We start from the raw sequence: 19,386 nt of genomic DNA, 5'->3' as shown, positions 1-19,386 counted from the left end.
GGAGCTCTCTGGTTACACTAATAGGACATGTTCCAACAAAGGCCAAAACTGCACCCATGAGCATTTCCGGAGCACTGTCTAGGACAACAGTGATTAGAGAGAGTAACTCCTGGCTTCCCTTCACCTTTATTACCCTAAACTCTTCCCCACAATTCCGGTCAACTTCACAAGAGGAGCTGGTTACTGCCAACTACCTGCCGTTGACAATTCATCACCACACACAAGGGTGGACATTATGCTCTGCTCTTCTAAGTATAGCGTGCTGTAGTCAGTACTTTTTTTTTCTACTGTCTAAAGGGTGGTGAGCAGATCAACCACTCGCCCGCTGCCTGCACTGCCCCTAACAAGAGCCAGCTGATGCTGATTTGGGACAGGCACACAAGCGTGGGCACCTTTAAAAGGAAGAGAGATGACAGAGAGAGAAAATGAGAGAGAGGGCGTCAAGCAGGCAAGAACAAGCGACGTAAGTGAAAAACTCAGGTGAGAAGAAGCCAGAAGCTCTGAAAAGCCATATTCCAAGCCCAGTTTTAGGCTTGCACGTCCACAAAGACTTGAGATTTCATTCAGACCTGCATCCCAGACCAAGACCTGAACACCAGAGACCCAAGACTCATCTTAGATTCGTACTCAGAGACTCTAACTTCAATTCAGACCTGCACCCCAGAGAGACCCGAGATCCAACTCAGACCTGCACCCCAGAGAGACCCGAGATCCAATTCAGACCTGCACCCTAGAGAGACCCGAGATCCAATTCAGACCTGCGCCCCAGAGAGACCCGAGATCCAATTCAGACCTGCACCCCAGAGAGACCAGAGATCCAACTCAGACCTGCACCCCAGAGAGACCCGAGATCCAATTCAGACCTGCGCCCCAGAGAGACCGGAGATCCAATTCAGACCTGCACCCCAGAGAGACCGGAGATCCAATTCAGACCTGCACCCCAGAGAGACCAGAGATCCATTCCGACCTGCACCCCAGAGAGACCCGAGATTCAATTCCGACCTGCACCCCAGAGAGACCCGAGATCCAATTCAGACCTGCACCCTAGAGAGACCCGAGATTCAATTCAGACCTGCACCACAGAGAGACCCGAGATCCAATTCAGACCTGCGTCCCAGAGAGACCCGAGACCCAATTCAGACCTGCGCCCCAGAGAGACCCGAGATCCAATTCAGACCTGCACCCTGAGAGACCCGAGATCCAATTCAGACCTGCACCCTGAGAGACCCGAGATCCAATTCAGACCTGCACCCCAGAGAGACCCGAGATCCAATTCAGACCTGCACCCCAGAGAGACCCGAGATCCAATTCAGACCTGCGCCCCAGAGAGACCCGAGATCCAATTCAGACCTGCACCCTAGAGAGACCCGAGATCCAATTCAGACCTGCACCCCAGAGAGATGCGAGATTCAATTCAGACCTGCACCCCAGAGAGACCCGAGATTCAATTCAGACCTGCGCCCCAGAGAGACCCGAGATCCAATTCAGACCTGCACCCCAGAGAGACCAGAGATCCAATTCAGACCTGCACCCCAGAGAGACCCGAGATTCAATTCAGACCTGCACCCCAGAGAGACCCGAGATTCAACTCAGACCTGCACCCCAGAGAGACCCGAGATCCAATTCAGACCTGCACCCCAGAGAGACCAGAGATCCAATTCAGACTTGCACCCTGAGAGACCCGAGATCCAATTCAGACCTGCACCCTGAGAGACCCGAGATTCAACTCAAACCTGCACTCCAGAGACTTGGGACTCGACTCACACAACAGACTCCACACTCAACTTGAACATGCACCAGGTCAAATAGGATAAGTCATGTAATTCTCAACCCAACGTAGTTCCGACCAAAAGTGTCCAGGACATTCAGAGCGTAAAGGTGACTGTAACTCAAATACACGACAACTAAATAATATTTTGAAGACAACCCGAACCCCATCAGAAGATCTGAGACATTTGACAACAAAGTCCTAAGTCCTGAGATGTCCCCTCAACCAAAGCGGCCCCACATATTAAACTCGTTGACAAACGAAGCAATGATGATAAATTTCAGGTCCGATACAAATGCCCTACTTTGAGTGTCAATAGTTCTGGAGCATCATGCTGCTGTGTAGCATTAGCTTCAGCTTACCATTAAATGCTGCTTTTACAGAGCAAGTACTGCACAGAAGGACCACACTAAACTGTAGTGCAGAACATCTTTTTACTTACACCACCTAATATGCATTTACTGCCATCTGGTGGAGATTACAGTAACAGTGAGACCCAAGACATTCTTAAAGCATGACTCCATAAATAACTATCTTATGTCCAGTGTCTTCCAAAGGCATTGGGACAGTGAAGTCAACCCCATTAGACCCTGTATGTAAGCCCACACTTCAGTTCTACAACATTAGTTTCATGTTCCCTAAAATTGAACCTTGTGGGACTCCACACTTCATCTCAGTCATGTGTGCTTTGAAGGAGGGCTCAGAGGCTTGAATCTTTGGATTCTGAGATCAGCACTAAAGACAATTTCCTTCTTTCATTGGCTCATAAGTTTCATATGCCCTAAAATAGAACCTTGTGGGAATGCTAAACCAAACAGCTACAAAATAATTCACAATAATTCCTAAACTGCTTTTATGGATTGCTGAGTAATTAAGCTAGGGTTCAATGGGTTAAGTATTATGGTTACTTTCCATTCAAGGGTTCATTAAGGCTTAACAATACAAACATGTGCCCTCACCTGTGTGTTGATAATCTCACTCGAGTACTGAGAGGAATCTCTGGAAATAGCGGCATTTCCACAAATCCCAACCGCTTCACCTGAAAACAACCAAATGAAATGAACAGCAGGACAAAGCTTCCAAGGCCATGCCACAGTATTCAACCGATTACTTCTCACGGCCTATACAGCACTACTTACTTTCTTCTGGTGTCCCAAAGAGATCCACAGACCCTTGGCTTGAAGTAACCCAGTCATCTCCGCAGGGAGGCTGAGGAAGACTCCTGCCTTGCAAGTCCATTCCATCTGCAGTGGCATCTGCATTCTCAAGACACTCCTGACTTTGAGAAGGGCCAACGCACTGGCTCAGCTGACTCGAATGTGCTTCTGCTGCTGGTTCACTGAGAGGCTGACCATGTTCTTGGTTTGACCACTCAGACTTTCGCAGTGGTTCTTGCCCAGATGGTGAAGGTGAACGGTGGGACTTGAATATGTGAGCCAGTGAAGGAAGGGAATCGTCCTCAATGCTGATCTCAGAGTCTGAAGACTCAAGCCTCTGTGCCCTCCTTCTTTTAGGCACACATGGCTGAGACGGAAGCTCATGGAAGCTTTGACTGGCTGTGGGTTCTGTGAACTTATGTGCATGAGGCGCAGCAGCTTCTGGAAGAAGGCCATCTGGGGTGATGGAGGACTCTAAATTATTACTATGAACTTTGAAGGTTGGGGTTTCTGCTACTGGGATGTTGGGGCTTTTGTTGGAGTCTAAGGAACGTTGTAACGCTGTATTGTCTATTGACATCTCAGCAGTCCTTGGTTGACATGTACCTGACTTTGGAGACAGCTCAGGTCTATGGACTGAGCTGCTGCAGATTTGTGGCTCCTCTTGAGGAGCACTGGAAAATAATAGCTGGCAAGAATTCGCAGAGTCCGAATTTGTAGGAAGCTTAGAATCCTGAGAAGACCTTGCCACCTTGTTGGGACTCAGGCCTGTGCTTGTGCTGTTGCCAGAGTTTTTCAGAAAAGCTTCCTTCTGACTTTCTGGGTTGGCCTGGAGTAGACTTACACTAGCAACAGTGGACAGAGACCTTTGAGATTGCTTCTCATATACTGGAAGCTTGCAAGGGTTTGGAGATTGAAGCAAGCCACTATGGCAAACCTTTCCCAAATCGGACGTAGATTCAGTGTCTTTACAGACAGTTGGTATCTGTGACTCCTGCTGTTGCTGCTCCCCTTCCTCCCTGGTCTTGTTCAGAGCTCCCTGCTGGCCTTTAGCAGGTGAAGGCTTGGGACTGCCCAAGTGGAAGGATTTTCTCTTGACCGCCTTGAAGGACTTCATCAGTACCTCCGTATCTAGTTCACTCTCATTGTGCTCATCTTCCTCTTCCTCGCATCCACTCTCACAAGGACCATCCGTCAACGTCTGCACAACTGATGGGGCGACAACTCCTGCAGACGGAGACTCCTGACGTTTCTCTGGTAAGGAGGAGTCTAGTGCGACAGCCTGTAATGGGCTTGCTGAGCCGACAGCCACGGAGTCTTTATCCACGGTGTCTGGAATAACAGTTACAACTGAACTTCGTTCTAGGACTCGTCCTTCAGATAAGCATGTAACAGGAGCTGCTTCATCGTTAGTCTGCACTGCCTCAATATTTCCCAAGTCGCTGTTGCAAACACATCCATTTTTCCTTACAAACTCTTCAGTCTGTCCACTGTGAAGCTGGTGGGTAACTGCATTACCCTGACCAGGGTCCGCCTCAGCAGTATCGACGCCATTTGCATCGGTGTTATCCACTTGGGGTTGGTCCATACCGTTAGATGGTGATTGATCATCTAATGGATTCTTTTCATTAGCATTAGCAGCTTTCCGGGCACCCTTTGAGGATCGCCTCCGTTTCTGCATACCCTGAATTTCGGCAGTGAAGGCCTGCAGCCTTAAGCTTCTTCTTGTTCTTCTAGCCTCAGGAGACCGTGGTTCTGCGGTACTTGGGTAACTCTCGATATTGATTTCTGCTTCAACTACCTTATGATTCATTTTCAACTGCTCCATTAAATCAACATCCTCATTACGGGCAGCGTCGACAAGGGTCAGGGACTTCCTGCACTCTTCCAAATGACTGGCTCTAGTCCTCTCACTGTCGTTCTTCAGGATCCGTCTCTTCCTAGTTGTTCTGTTGTCACGAATGTTTTCTTTCTCCTTCAAGTCTAGGTTCACATCTTGCCAAATGTCCTGCATCTTCGACTTTAATCTCCTCTGTGGTCTCTTCAATGGTACCTCAAACACTGGACTTTCTTCCATATTTTCAACCGCATCATCGAGAGTTTCATCTACCTCCTCCGCTACCGTATCGAACCCGTCACGCTCCTCTAAACGTTTTATTTGCCCGTCAGTATTCAATTCAACATTGACATCTAGCTCGTTTTCCTCCACAACGGCACGTACGTGAGATTCCTCGGAATCCTCAACCTCTTTCCGATCGCAAACAACTTCCATTTCTCCATCATCAGAAGACGACTTCTTGATGAAATCTGCTGGAGTCAACACACGGCTTCTCTTCCTCTTAGAGACATTCCTTTTGATCACCTCCTCCTCTTCCTCCTCCACCAAATTAAAGGCATCAGGCTCGGTCACAATCTCTCTTTCAGGAGAGACATCCCTGTTGACTTTGGCCTTAACACTTCTGCGATCCCGTTTATAGACGGCCCCAAAAACCTTTTCCTCTAGCCCCCGGCTAGGCACCTCCTTCTCCTTTGGTGGACCACCATCGTCCGTGTCACCAGCTTTCACGTTAAGCTCTGTAGGGGAAGACGAACATACACTGTCCCTCTCAGAATCGCCGTCGTCGGAATCGGGAAGAGCTCCGCTGTGGTCTCTGCCTTGTGTGTCTGAAGAGGGAGAAATCTTCAGCAACCACTCAGCCACTTTCTCCACGCTCTTCTTTTTTCTTTTGTCAACAATTCGGTCTGGCTCCAAGCCAACCCTTTTCGATCTTCTGATCGGCTGTTTCTGGTGCCCGTCTGCCTCCCCTTCAGGACTGCCGTCATTACATGGCAGTGAATTACTGAGTCTGTCTTCTGTTCCTGAAGGAACATCTTCAAGTTCACCTGGTTTGTTTCCAGGATCTTGGAGCAAATCACCAAGACCGCTGTCGAAGCAATCCTGCTCTGAACTGACTGGACAGGAATCTGGAAGGCCCATGAGTTTTGCGAAAGCATCCTTTGCTACAATGGAGTTGAAAACAGTGAATGAGCTGCAACACAAAACTTTGACCACTTTATTGGTCGAATAAATTTCAACATATATAAATATATATATACAGCATACAGTTCAAACTATAAATATTACATAAACAATAACAGATACGTACTCATATCTCATATCGCAGAAGTAAATTACACGTCATCAGTATGCAGTAATAACGAAATCAATGTAAAAAATATTAAAATTCGTAGTATGTGCGTTTATGCTGTGTTGCGCTCACGGCCGCTCAACACACACTTTGGACCTTGCTGAACTTGCTGAAGTTCCAGCTAAGTGGAAACGTCCCTCTCGCCTTTCTACTTGTGTTACATCTTTGCATTTTTTTCTGTGATTGAGCAAAAATGAACAATACTGCTATCGTTCAGGCCCTCAATCTCAAGTTTTCAGTGTCAGCGTTTGAGATATGAGACAAACTCAATTTTACTATTTTAAACAAATTAAACTATTTAACAAAAGGTTGAGTTTTGTTTTCTTGTGAGCTGTTACGCTGTCTAGCTGAAATGCACTTGAAATCACCGCGCAGAACTGTTCACTTTATGTATTGACCCTCTCACCTGCTGCTGAGGAGGAATGAGATGCTGACTTGTCCATCACATCATTCTCTGAGTAGGCATTTTCCTCACTGTGCTGCTGATCCCTGGACTCTGTTTCGACACTAACCACAAGAACACTGGGATGAACACAGCAATACGAAGCCTTAAATGAACCCTTATCTTTAACAGAACTGAATTCAGTTGGTAAGACATGGGACACTCACCTTGTTTCTTTCCTCCTCTGAGGCATTCCTGTAAAATCTAGGATAACACACAGAAAGAGCACAGTGAGAAGGCTGCGAGAATGATGGGAAAACCATCATTGTTCTCCACACTGAAACGTGTATAGGCAAACTGTGTCAAATGAACCATATTACATCGTATTAATGTAAATATATATATATAAAATATACTTACAGCTTGTGCTGGTGTCAAATTCATATGACTGGACTAATTTCTGCAGTCCTTCCACCAGTCTCTGGAACCCTGGACTTTCTTGTAGGCTCCTGTTTAAACAATTTTTTGTTTAATACATTATTATTAACACTGTATGGAAACTACAGTTTATACAAACTACAAAGTATTTGGACACCTGCACATTTACTATGTCTTCCAAATGTAAGGGTATTTAAAAATAATAATAATAATAAAAAGTGTATCTTGCTTTTGTTGGGAGTCTTTACTGTCCAGGGAAGGCTTTATTGTAATTATCTGACACCAATATATGACGGTACTTATATAAAAGAAGGCAATGATGAAACAACTACAGAAATAAATTGTTACTCATGAGGAATTACCTTTTGGTGACCTTCATCTTGCACACAGGGCAGCTTGTTTCTTTTCTTTTACTCCTTTCCAGCAGTTTCATCATGCAGAATCTAAAATGAGTTTTTTTTTAATAATACGTTACTATAAAGGCTGTATATGAACTACAATACATGGACAAAAGTATTGGGACACCTGCTCATTCATTGTTTCTTCTGAAATCAAGGGTATTACATTTTTTTTATCCTGTCTTTATTGGATTGACTTCCACTAGATATTGGACCAATGCTGTAAACAATTTGATTGCATTCAGAGACGAGCATGTAAGTGAGGTAAGGATGTAGCAAGATGACTTTACCTCATCCAACCCCAGCTCCAAAACACATCCCAAAAGTACTGGATGGAGCACCAGCTATCATTCCAAAGAACACAGCTAGTTCCACTGCTCCACAGCTCAATGCTGGGGGTTTTATAACCCTCTATAGCCAACACCTGTCATTATGCATGGTGCCAACAGATTCACATTTTTTTTTTTTTTTTAATCTGCTCCATAGAGTCCAAATCTATTAGAAGTACTTCTCTACAGGGACTAGACTAGCATTAGAAGGGGTGTCCACAAACATCTGGACAGATAGTGCAGTTACTAGTTACTTACAAAATTACTTTAAGTAGCAAAAGGCGACTTACCTGCAAAACTGGTGGTCACACCTAGTTGATACTGGTGCGTTCATTAAGTCCAAGCTACAGAATTTGGAGACAAAATGAAGATTTACTCATGGCAACAGCTGCGTTAAACAGTGGTCCTCAACCCTCAACCTGCAGAGCTAACTTTCTGCAGGTTTCCACTCCAACCTAAATCTAAGGCTATGTTTAGACTGCAAATCAGCAAATCAGATTTTGATGTGGCGAGATGACCGTCCTTCCGCACCGTTATTTGCAAGTGATCAGATCGGACTTGCGTGTCCAGATATCACAAACCTATCTGCATGGGGTTGCTGTGGTACAACATAAGTAGGCTGCATTTCTCGGCCTCTCTGCCTGGATACAATCTAGATATGCCAAATATCGAGTTTGGGCTGGCAGTCTGAATGTTGCCGAACACGCCCTGTTCAGACAACCAAGGACCTCCGAGGGCCGTATTGCATTGAATCAGGCAGGGCTGGGTAGATTTCCAGGAGCAGGATTTTTGAAGACCACTGGTGTAAAACTAACAAAACATCTTATCACATCATTTGAGACTGTACTACTTTCAGTTTAAGTCAGATTTACAGAAGCCTTTGTCTTTCAGCTTCAGAGCTTCCATGTGCAACAACAGATACTCACCATATTGGACACTGCAGATTCTCCCAAATCACAGCTATTCCCCTCTTGATCTCCTCAGCCTTGGGTGCGGTCATTTCTGCAGAAATAACTGTTTAAAGGAAAAGCTTGGTGAAAAATCAAACGAACATGATTTATCCCTTAGGTCTTGATTTATCTGGTCAGCGAAGACATGTTTAGTATCTGACATGTGCTTCAAGAAACACTAGGCTAACACTGCTAACAAACACTGGACCAAGTCTTTATTTGTGTAAAAAATCTATCTATACACTATGTAAACAATAAAAAAAACAACACACACACACACACATTTCTACATTTTCTACATTTCAAGTCAAAGTACAGTATGCAATTACCTAATCGATCTTCTCTGAAAGAGTCTAAATGACAGGAATTCTACTTTTACTGTTTTTGCCCTCTTTCCGGTTGCTTCTATTTTTGCATAATGTTTCACATTTAAATGTTTCGGATCCTCCAGCTAATTTTAATACAACACAAGGACATCACGAGTGAACACACAATGCAGCTTTCAAACGACCGCTGCATTCATTGAAGATAAAGATCGATATCAACCAAGATCCCAGGCTTGGTTACTGGCAGACCTGCTGGATCTAAACATCACTTAAAGGTCAGTGACTAGAGACATTTGAACACAGATTTTGGAAAGGGTCACAAAGCCACTGCTAAGGCTCTGGGACTCCACAGCAGAAGTTGAACCGTTCCAGCAGTGGCCGGCCTACTAAAATTTCACCAAGAGCACACTGAAGACACATCCAAGAGGTCACAGAATAACTCTGTAGACAAACATCTACAAGAACTGCAGGCCTCACTTGCCTCGATTAAGGTCAACTGAGCCACATACAAGCCACATGAGGGTGACTTATAAGTTGACATCCCATCTATTGGAATGATATTCTGAGGACTAATGAGTCAAAGGTGAAACCTGGCCCGACACTGGCTGATTCTCAGTCTGCGTTCTTGTGAAACATCATCAGTTGTAGCCCAAGATCTGCTCCATTCAGAACTTCATGTCTAGCCAAGTACAGTCCGAACACCGGGATGTGTTCCTGATAGGTAAAGGTAAAGGTGCATGTATTTGTCACTGTACACTGTACAGCGAGATGTGTCCTCCGCATTTAACCCATCTGGTAGTGAACACACACTCACATGTGTTAGGGGCAGTGAGTACACACACACACCCAGAGCGGTGGGCAGCCAACTCCAGCGCCCGGGGAGCAGAGAGGGTAAAGGGCCTTGCTCAAGGGCCCAACAGTGGCAGCTTGCCGAGCCCGGGAATCGAACCCACAACCCTGTTATCGACAGCCCGGAGCTCTAACCGCTGAGCCACCACTGCCCCTAAAGTAAGCATGCATTGGCCGCCCAGGTTATCGAGGATGCATCAGGACATGACTTGTGTGGACACTGCACACCACCTCAACATCCTACTGTTACTGCCAAGGGTGGCATCCAATGCCTGTAGAAGCATTAGTACAGTACAGGCACAAGTACAGGCACTGACGGTAAAAATGATCATATAGATCAATAGGTCAATTACTGCCTTGTTGGGAGCCCCTAACGAGCCATAGTCCTGACAAGGTTATTAACTAAGGTCTGAGACCTTGCTGCTATCTGAGAGCTCAAATCTATATCTCTGAGGGTTACCCAAACCTTGACATCGTGCCCCTACTCTAAAATTGTACGAAATTAAAATAATGTACATGCTCAGGACTAGCAGGCACAGCTTACTGGGACATGGGGCAGAAATCTGGGCTTGCCAGATCTAGCTAGATTGGAGTTACTGGAGTACTGGACCCAAAACACTCCTCAGAACCATCATCCTTTTCCAGCCTGTGAGACAACAGGGCACTGTAAATAGTTAATAATCGCTGCGTTTTGAGGAAATACTGCTTCTCCTGTATTTACAGTAACGTTAGCTATTAGCTAGCTCGCAAATCCGTGCCGCAGCTAATCGGCTACAGTACAGCACGGTTAATGCGGCAGCGCCGTGTGAAAGTCAACAGGGCTTTATAGCTAAGTATTACAAAACAAACCAGAAACGTACCCAGCGTGTCCTACAATCCCAACGACGGGTAATTATGAATATTAATCTTTCATAAATGTGTTTTTTTTACTATAAAGAAGTGAAACGTCGACTTTGCGCAACTTCTCCAGCGTCTGAAGGAAAATAAACACTTCAGCCTTTCCCGCGACTCTTTTTGTCACGTGACACTTTTTGAGGTCACGCGGCACTTTTATATTTTCGGATTTTTTTTTTTTTTTTATGAAAGTGTTTATTTAATACGCATTGACGTTTTTGTCAGTAACATATGAATATATAAATAATTAAATACGCTTTAAATAAAATGTAAATAAATAAAAAAACAGGAAAAGTGCGAGTGTGCGTACGTCACCGGAGCGTCACCAGCAGAATAACAAAACAACAGGAAGCTACCGGGTAAGCCGCGAGATAAACTCTGTTTATAGCGAAATTTGTATCGGTTTAATCTCTTGTTTTTAGACGTTTTGCTCTAAATCCACGAAGTATGGGCCGTGGCTTTGTAGCTAAGGTGAGGTCACTCTGTTTAGGCTGTAATAGTCGCTTCTTACAGCGTAAAGTAGCTCTCCCTGAACGCTAGCCTAGTGGATCGTGGTGATGCGGGTGTGCAGGTTTAGCGACACAGGCGCCTGTTTATTAAAGGATTTTAATACTTTTAGCTGTTTCAGTGTTGCTGAAAAACACGGAAAGCTGTCTGGTAAAGGTGGCTCTTTTTTTGCTTGGGTAAACCCTTAGTAACGTACACTGGCTAGCTAACATTACTAAGTCGGATTTTCCGTTCCACCTTAAATAGTGCAGCAGCTGGTAGCAGTTGCATTGCGGTGCTCGTGCAAGCTTGCTTAGACGTCCGGCAGGATTTAAGGTGGAACGGAAAATAGAAAAGCCAACTTCAGTCTCACACCAATTTCAAGCAAATGATGAGGTTGTTTAACAGCTGGATGCTTCTTTATTTATTAGGATGAGCTTTTCAGGCTGCTTGATGAGTATTTTGTATGTTAATAGGCAGCAAAAAGGCCAGACTTATAGGATGGGGAGCATTTGTTTTCATGTTTCAATTGAGGTCCCATATAATATTCATTATTTACACCACTTACTGTTTGTTGCCAGTGGTGAATTTACATTAACTGCATTTGACTGATGCTCTTATGCAGAGTTACACTTCATCACTCTCACACACAAAAACTCATATCGTCATAGAAAGATGCTCTCTGGTCTGAGAACAACACTGACCTACTCGGGTGACCAGTAAGTAGGTAACAGCCATTTATCGTGTCTTATTACACCTTAGGAACCTAACCATAAGCTTAACCCTTAATGGGTTTTTGAAGAAAAGCACAGAACTTCTGAAAATCAACACAATTCAGTTGCTGAAAGTTCAAGGATTATTAATTATTTGACAGCACTCATTGGATTGACCAACCCAGGAGTGGCCACTTTTAGGCATCCATTTGGGAACCTGTCAATTTAACTTAAGCTTAAGCTGTGTTAGAGCAGGTAGAGGGAAACCCTGGTGTATTTGTTGACAGTAACCCACAGTGGTTGTTTCTGTACTGCCGCAGCGCCATGGAGGGCTCGAAGTCTTCGAGCACCACGATGCAGGTGAGCTTCGTGTGTCAGCGCTGCAGTCAGCCACTGAAACTCGACACCTCCTTCAACGTCCTGGACCGGGGGACCATCCAGGAGCTCATCGGTAAGTTACATTTGTTTGCAGTCAGTTGGCCCACGTGAAATAAATCATGTTTGTACTCCCGAGTGGCACAACAGTCTAAGCACTGACCCAGTTATTGGGCGATCCTTGGTGGTGAACCCTGGAGTTGTTGAACTCTTCCTTTAATTAGGTGTGTCGTCGCTGTTTGGGATTAATGCGGCTTCTATAAAACTTTTGTTTTAGCTCCACTGGTCACTGTAACGCCCAGTAAGCAGAGCGAAAGCGGTGACGCTGAGGGCCCCCCTGAGGTGAGTGTGCAGTGTTCAGAGACCCACCTGAATTTGTATGAACTTCAGTTTTAAAAATACAAGCTTCTGCTGAAAAAACGACATTGTCTCTCCAGAGTTTCTCCAGTGCGGTAACTTTTTTAGGAGAAGAAAGTGATTCGAATTACAGAATGGCAGATTCGAATTAGGGCAAAGTGAACGACAGCACAAGTGGAGATACAGTGTTTTTCCACAACAGAGAGGATATAACAAACATATCCAGATTTGGAAGCTTACATGTGAATTTGTTTTGCAGGAGACTTTCGTAGAGAGCAAGCCAGATGGCGTTTCTAGGAAATACATCCCACCTGCAAGGTATGGAGACTCTAACTTTGCTTCCTTTTTTTCCTTCCTTCCATTTATCCAGCACTGGCCTGTATAATTCATCTGTTATTTTGGAGTTTAATGCACAGCTTATTCTCCTTTCTGCGTGCTCCACCGTAGGATGATGTCTACAGAAAGTGCAAATAGCTTCACTCTAATTGGAGAGGCGTCCGATGGGGGCACCATGGAGAACCTGAGTCGAAGACTGAAGGTACATAACACAGAACACGAGAAATATCAGAGGGTATGGGCTCACAGGAGGAGATTTTTGGACTACCGAGTGGCACAACTGTCCAAGCACTGACCCAGTCGTTGCGAGATCCTTGGTGATGCCACAGCCAACTGCCGGTGGAGTTCAAGGGATTGGCCTCGCTAACATGGGAGGAAACTGTTAAAACAGTACAACCAGTTTTCTTTTTTGCTGAATTGGTTAAAAGAAAGTCATATAGCTGACACAATGGCTGGGAAGCTAACTAGCATGCTGATCTATATGCGTAATATAACTTTAACTTTAGGATTCGCTACTTTGCTCAACTGAGAGAAGTGCTATACCCCAAATGCAACTTAGCCACAGATTTATTAGCCTCTAGTTTAGTAGATCAGCTGGTGGTCAGGATTTTATGTATGTGGTACTGCAGGTATTTCCACTGCTTGTATTCTATGTTTGTGCAGTGCATCTTGGGTATTGCAGTAAAAAGAACTGTTATAGATTAAAACATTGAAATTATATACAATCGAGAATTCTGTCTGTACGCCAAGCGGGCTGAGGGATGCTACAGGATACTCCGTAATGTGTACTATATAAATACTATATTGAGTGGTCACATGACAAATGACCTTCTCCTTGTGGCTGACCCAAACTTTATCTGATGTTAAACCCTCATCTCCCCGTATCTCCTCTAGGTTACGAGTGACCTATTTGACATCATGTCTGGTCAGACCGATGTAGACCACCCACTGTGTGAAGAGTGTACTGACACGCTGCTGGACCACCTGGACACACAGCTCAACATCACTGAAAACGAGTGCCAAAACTACAAGTAAGACAAGACCCTTCCAAGACATTCCAAATTCGATGTGAATTGGAAGTGAATTACTACCCAAAAGACATGGGTGCACTTTCATGCTCCTAGAGGCTCAGTATGACTGATGGGGCCTATGTGGTGTGATTGACAGGAACTGTTTGGAGCTGCTGTCTCAGCTACAGGAGGAGGATGAGGGCTCGCTGCTCAACGAGCTGCAGCAGCTCAGGCAGGAGGAGGATGCACTGATCCAGAAGCTGGAGGCCATCGAGGAGCATCGTGAGGCCGTGGCCAAGGACCTATCTGAAGCACGTGCACACACCCAGCAGCTGGACACGGAGGAGTTGCAGTACGTGATGGGCAAAACAGAAAAACAATGAGGCAAAAAGTTTAGAGAAGAATCAGCACTATTGTTTCAGACACTCTAGGCCCAAGATAAAGCTATAGCATTTTACCTGTCAGACCCTCTGTTTAAGCCCACATGTTAGTCATTACTGCATTACTATCATCACAAAATAGAACCCTGTGGGGCTCCACAGGATATGCTGAACTAAACGTCTGTGGGTGGCTGTCCAGACGGCATGGCTCAGCCTCCCCCCAAATGCCACCTGTCCACTTATGGAATCAGTGCCATGTTGAGTTGCTGCACTTTGCTGGGCTAGAGAGGGTCCTAGATAATACTAGTTCCTTTCCCATGACTTTTGGCATAGCTAGGTATTTAGCGAAGCTATCAAGCTGCAGTCATTACCTAGACGAACAGATCTGCACTAGCATCGTTGGGTTATGGGTAAGACAGTTAAGGAACATGTCCCTCTCTTCCTCCGTTCAAACAGGTATCAGAAAGAGTACTGTGAGTTCAAGAGGCAGCAGCTGGAGCTGGATGATGAGCTAAAGAGCGTGGACAATCAGATGCGGTATTGTCAGACCCAGCTGGACAGACTCAAAAAGACCAATGTCTTCAACGCCACCTTTCATATCTGGTAAGGGTTCTGCTTTCTCTCTTGGCTGGTTTCTTTCAGCTAACAGTATGTAGTGAGGTCATGTACAGAGGTTCACTGCCAGTAACTTTGCAACAGCAAAACACCCATTGAACAAAACTACCTGACCAAGATGGAGATCTGAGGGGGACAGAATGCTCTGTCAAGTTCAGACTTGCTTCTTTTCAAGGTCCACCACAGTCAGTCCATGAGGCCAGCACGATTAAAGGCATAGTGTAAATCTTTATCCATATTCAGAGGAAAGCATTGATTAAATGAATCTTAATTTTCTTCTCAATAATCTGATAACGACTGTAGGCATGAATCCTGCATCATTAGAAATTTGGTATCCAAGTTGCTTTGCCATCGGTGGCTGGAATCCGGGAGAGCACAATTGGCCGTGCTCCCTCCCCTCATTACTCTTCAAGTGATATTGGCTGGCACAGGCATCTGTTTCGCTGGTGTAGTGGAGCTGGGGAGCTGGGGAGCCGGGCGCTTTCCTCCCATCATGTTGGCAAACAAGTTTAAATTTGGTTTAAATGACTTGGAGTCACATGACTTGGAGTTGTCTCAAATTTCAGTAACTTCAGACTTTCCCCATGTAATTTTCTCAGGGGGATTTTGGTGGGGCTAGAGTCTGGCTCGGGTGGAATTGGGTCGGGCTACAGTCTGGAGTGGATGGAATTTGGTTGGGCTACAGCCTATCTCAGGGGGATTTATCTGGGGCTACAGTCTGCCTCGGACGGAATTTGGTTGGGCTACAGTCTATCTCTGGGATTTTGCTGGGGCTACAGTCCATCTCTGGGATTTTGGTCGGGCTACAGTGTGGAGTGGATGGAATTTGGTCGGGCTACAGTCTATCTCTGGGATTTTGCTGGGGCTACAGTCCATCTCTGGGATTTTGGTCGGGCTACAGTGTGGAGTGGATGGATTTTGCTGGGGCTACAGTCTATCTCTGGGATTTTGCTGGGGCTACAGTCTATCTCTGGGATTTTGCTGGGGCTACAGTCCATCTCTGGGATTTTGCTGGGGCTACAGTCCATCTCTGGGATTTTGCTGGGGCTACAGTGTGGAGTGGATGGATTTTGCTGGGGCTACAGTCCATCTCTGGGATTTTGCTGGGGCTACAGTCCATCTCTGGGATTTTGCTGGGGCTACAGTCCATCTCTGGGATTTTGGTCGGGCTACAGTGTGGAGTGGATGGAATTTGGTCGGGCTACAGTCTATCTCTGGGATTTTGGTCAGGCTACAGTGTGGTGTGGATGGATTTTGGTCGGGCTACAGTCTGGCTGAAATGGAATTTGGTCGGGCTACAGTCTGGCTCGGTCAGAATCGAGTCTAGTTACAGTCTGGAGTGGACAGAGTTTGGTCTGGTTAGGACAGAATGTTCTCTGGCTGTATTTTTTCAGGGCCTAATCGAAGCTCTACTGTGGATAAATATGGATAAGAGGGCGGATACTTGCTCCTAACACTGAGCTTTTTTTTTTTTTTTCTCACGCCTTTTAATATTTAGATAAAAATCATATACGACTACCCTCAGTGTTTAACAATGTCACATTTACTGTTCTGTTTCTCTGTGGACCTGTTTTTTCCCCCCCGTAGGCACAGTGGGCAGTTTGGAACAATTAATAACTTCCGTCTTGGCCGCTTACCTAGCGTGCCTGTGGAATGGAATGAGATTAATGCAGCCTGGGGCCAGACTGTGCTCCTCCTGCATGCCCTGGCTAACAAGATGGGTCTGCGGTTCCAGAGGTAGCGTCCAGCATGCTTAACAGTTCAAACGTAATTCAGTGTAGTTACCTTTCTAAGAGCTTCTTTTACACATTTTACAAAATAATATGGCCTAATGTAAACATGCCAAATGGTTGAGAATATTAGTTGAATTATAAAGAAAACTGTAAATAAATCCACAAATGTAAAAATGTGCTCTTTTGGCAGATATCGACTAGTTCCATATGGAAACCACTCATACTTGGAGTCCCTTACAGACAAATCCAAGGTGGGTACATCCCAATATATAATACATACAAACCAATGAGGCCAGTGCTGGTAAATTGTTCAGTATTTCTATTAATTCCGCTGTGTCGCCGTCTGTCGTTCTCTCGGCTTCTTAGGAGTTACCACTGTATTGCTCAGGCGGCCTGCGCTTCTTCTGGGATAATAAATTCGACCATGCAATGGTGGCCTTTTTGGATTGCGTACAGCAGTTTAAAGAGGAGGTCGAGAAGGGGGACACCGGCTTCTGCCTACCATACAGGTGAGAGACTCGTGGCTGCGTCCAGAAATGTACAATTCTGAACAAAACCTGCCTTCTCAGGTTTATCATCCAGTGTTTTTATAATGTCATTGACACATCATACGCGAGAACGTGGTGGTGACCTGATTCCTTCTTGCCAAACAGACCGCTGCGGACCAGAGTGATGCTTTATATTAATGAGGGTTATAGTAATTAGCTCCCCGGGAAAGAAATTAGACAAAAGATTTTGCACCTTGCATGTTTAAGGGGGTAGTAACTTCAGCCACAATTCACACAATCTCCTGAAGACTGGAATTTCTGCCACTGCTGGTAGACCCGTATGACTGTACGCCTCCATACTCCTGCAGATTCAGCCACTTCCTTCACACTATGGCCTTTGATATGCCCAAATGCAATCACTGGCAAAAATTAAATCATTATTCTTACCTGCTTTGTGACCCATTTTCCACACATCTGACAAAACGTTCACCGCACTGTACACTGCACTCTTCTCAAACTATGAGTCCTGTCACACATCCCACGGGTATTCCTAGCCTGATCATCCTTGTGCAACGCTATCTGCAGAAGTCAGAAGTTACTACCACCTTAAACATGCAAGGTGGAAGGGATGCAAGGGAGCTTAGAAAATCACGTCTGTTTGGAATTTGTTGAAATGGGATGAATGGAATATACTTGGGTGGTGGTCAAGAAAGTTGGCCTACCAAGTATAGGCTGTAACCAAACATTCACCAAATATCATCATCATCATCATCATCAAATAAAGCATGGGCAGTAGTGGTGGCAGCATGGCTATATACCTCCTGTGTTCCCTGACTGTGCAAGTGTTCTAATGCTGCGTTTGTCTTCCCGGAGCAGAATGGACGTGGACAAGGGGAAGATAGAAGACACGGGTGGCAGCGGCGGATCCTACTCCATAAAGACTCAGTTTAATTCTGAGGAGCAGTGGACCAAAGCCCTCAAGTTCATGCTTACCAACCTCAAATGGGGCTTGGCTTGGGTCTCCTCCCAGTTTTACAACCGTTAGAGCAGCACCAGGCCGTGAGCTTCTAGATGCTTGCGAGGAGTCTGGGAAGAGTTTCACGTTCTTTTAAGCTCTGCCAAGCTTTGGAGTGATGCGGCAAGCACATGGATGGTTCTCCAGTTACTAGAAATAATGTTCATACACACACACACACACACAAAACATTATTACTCATAACAGCTAGCCGTTATGTACTTAACTGTACTATACAGTAACTGCATTATCAGTCCACAGATAAATATCATTTGTAGCTGCTGGTCTAATTAACGTATCGAGGAACTGTTCCTTGAAGACTCTTGGTGGACCCCCATTATCATTGTGCCCTGTCCACTGAATGTCTACAGAGACACTGCATGGACACTGGAGTCTGATCAGCTGCCGAGAATGAGAATGATGTGTCCTGAAGGACTGATTCTTCAACAGATTGCAGTTCTGTAACGGTGAATAATGGTTAACGCTGGAAAGCTCCCACAAAGCCTTTGTGCATTAGCCTGACGGCCTAACCCTTAATTATTAGACCAGCTCTGCAATGGAGAAAAAAAGATTTTCAAGAGATTACATTTCGAGAAGTATGGTCAGAACAGGCAAAATGATCTGCCGATAGAAATACACTGCACTGTCAAAAGTTTGTGGACACCTGTTTGTTCCTCCACTAACTTTTTTTTTTTTTTTTTTTTAAATACTGTGATAAAAGTAGGAAGATCCAGCAATGGACAAAAAAAAACCTATACACATTCTGATTGCATGTACTAGAGTATCAGACAAGGTATCAGACTATACAGAACTGTATCGCAGCGTGTCATTTTATCATACCGCTGTATTGTGGCTAGCTAGTTTGCTTGTGGCTAGAGCGAAAGGAACTGGGACACTATAAAGCACAGCTTCTGTTTCAAATGTACTTTTCTAAGGTTGAACGCTCTAATAAAGTGCAAATGGAAACATTACCATGTTAACACGAGGCATATTTTTGCTGTATGGCTGCTTCTAAAATTGTAAAATTGATGAATCATTAGCATCAGATAAAATGATCTTGCCAATGTTTTTATAGGGTTTCTGACAGTGTACAGTATTCCGTTCTCTACAAAAGTAGGCAGAAATGATGAAAGCAGATGAGAATACTTTAGGAATTGCCATTATTTAGGAAGGTTGGTGGTCACAGGCTGACCACAGGC

The 19,386-nt window shown here is 45.0% G+C and overlaps 2 protein-coding genes across 6 annotated transcripts in view; one reads left to right on the top strand and one right to left on the bottom strand.

The window, feature by feature from the left end:
• The window catches only part of LOC140543908 (uncharacterized), a 47,650-nt gene extending 36,876 nt beyond the window's left edge, over nucleotides 1-10,774 (bottom strand). For all 4 annotated transcript variants that reach the window (XM_072667219.1, XM_072667221.1, XM_072667220.1 and 1 more), the window contains exons 1-9: nucleotides 10,646-10,774; nucleotides 8,587-8,674; nucleotides 7,951-8,004; nucleotides 7,296-7,376; nucleotides 6,916-7,004; nucleotides 6,723-6,759; nucleotides 6,520-6,620; nucleotides 2,908-5,925; nucleotides 2,728-2,807 (exon numbers count right to left, since the gene is read on the bottom strand). In XM_072667219.1, coding sequence (XP_072523320.1) covers nucleotides 2,728-2,807; nucleotides 2,908-5,925; nucleotides 6,520-6,620; nucleotides 6,723-6,759; nucleotides 6,916-7,004; nucleotides 7,296-7,376; nucleotides 7,951-8,004; nucleotides 8,587-8,660 — 3,534 coding nt within the window. In that variant the 5' untranslated portion in view covers nucleotides 8,661-8,674; nucleotides 10,646-10,774. The remainder of the gene's footprint in view (nucleotides 1-2,727; nucleotides 2,808-2,907; nucleotides 5,926-6,519; nucleotides 6,621-6,722; nucleotides 6,760-6,915; nucleotides 7,005-7,295; nucleotides 7,377-7,950; nucleotides 8,005-8,586; nucleotides 8,675-10,645) is intronic.
• A 235-nt stretch (nucleotides 10,775-11,009) lies between these two features.
• On the top strand, nucleotides 11,010-19,167 carry becn1 (beclin 1, autophagy related). 2 transcript variants are annotated; one of them, XM_072667463.1, is made up of 12 exons: nucleotides 11,010-11,038; nucleotides 12,199-12,329; nucleotides 12,531-12,595; nucleotides 12,870-12,928; nucleotides 13,058-13,148; nucleotides 13,841-13,977; nucleotides 14,114-14,308; nucleotides 14,793-14,939; nucleotides 16,539-16,688; nucleotides 16,875-16,935; nucleotides 17,051-17,193; nucleotides 18,049-19,167. In XM_072667463.1, the coding sequence occupies exons 2-12, from the start codon at nucleotides 12,203-12,205 to the stop codon at nucleotides 18,215-18,217; spliced, it is 1,344 nt and encodes a 447-aa protein (XP_072523564.1). In that variant the 5' UTR covers nucleotides 11,010-11,038; nucleotides 12,199-12,202; the 3' UTR covers nucleotides 18,218-19,167. The 2 variants fall into 2 exon arrangements, with proteins under 2 accessions (XP_072523564.1, XP_072523565.1); XM_072667464.1 differs by lacking the exon at nucleotides 11,010-11,038 and adding an exon at nucleotides 11,076-11,150.
• Nucleotides 19,168-19,386: the final 219 nt, after the last annotated feature.

Source organism: Salminus brasiliensis, chromosome 22 (assembly GCF_030463535.1).
Source record: "Salminus brasiliensis chromosome 22, fSalBra1.hap2, whole genome shotgun sequence".
NCBI lineage: Eukaryota > Metazoa > Chordata > Actinopteri > Characiformes > Bryconidae > Salminus > Salminus brasiliensis.
Note: the sequence above shows the minus strand (reverse complement) of the source record. Positions and strands in the feature narration are given on the sequence as shown.

What these genes read in the sequence shown, in the direction of transcription:
- becn1 (XM_072667463.1), top strand. Translation starts at nt 12,203, where the DNA reads ATGGAGGGCTCGAAGTCTTCGAGCACCACGATGCAGGTGAGCTTCGTG. An exon ending in AACGCCACCTTTCATATCTG is followed by an intron (nt 14,940 to 16,538) that starts GTAAGGGTTCTG and finishes TCCCCCCCGTAG; the next exon opens with GCACAGTGGGCAGTTTGGAA. An exon ending in GGCTTCTGCCTACCATACAG is followed by an intron (nt 17,194 to 18,048) that starts GTGAGAGACTCG and finishes TTCCCGGAGCAG; the next exon opens with AATGGACGTGGACAAGGGGA.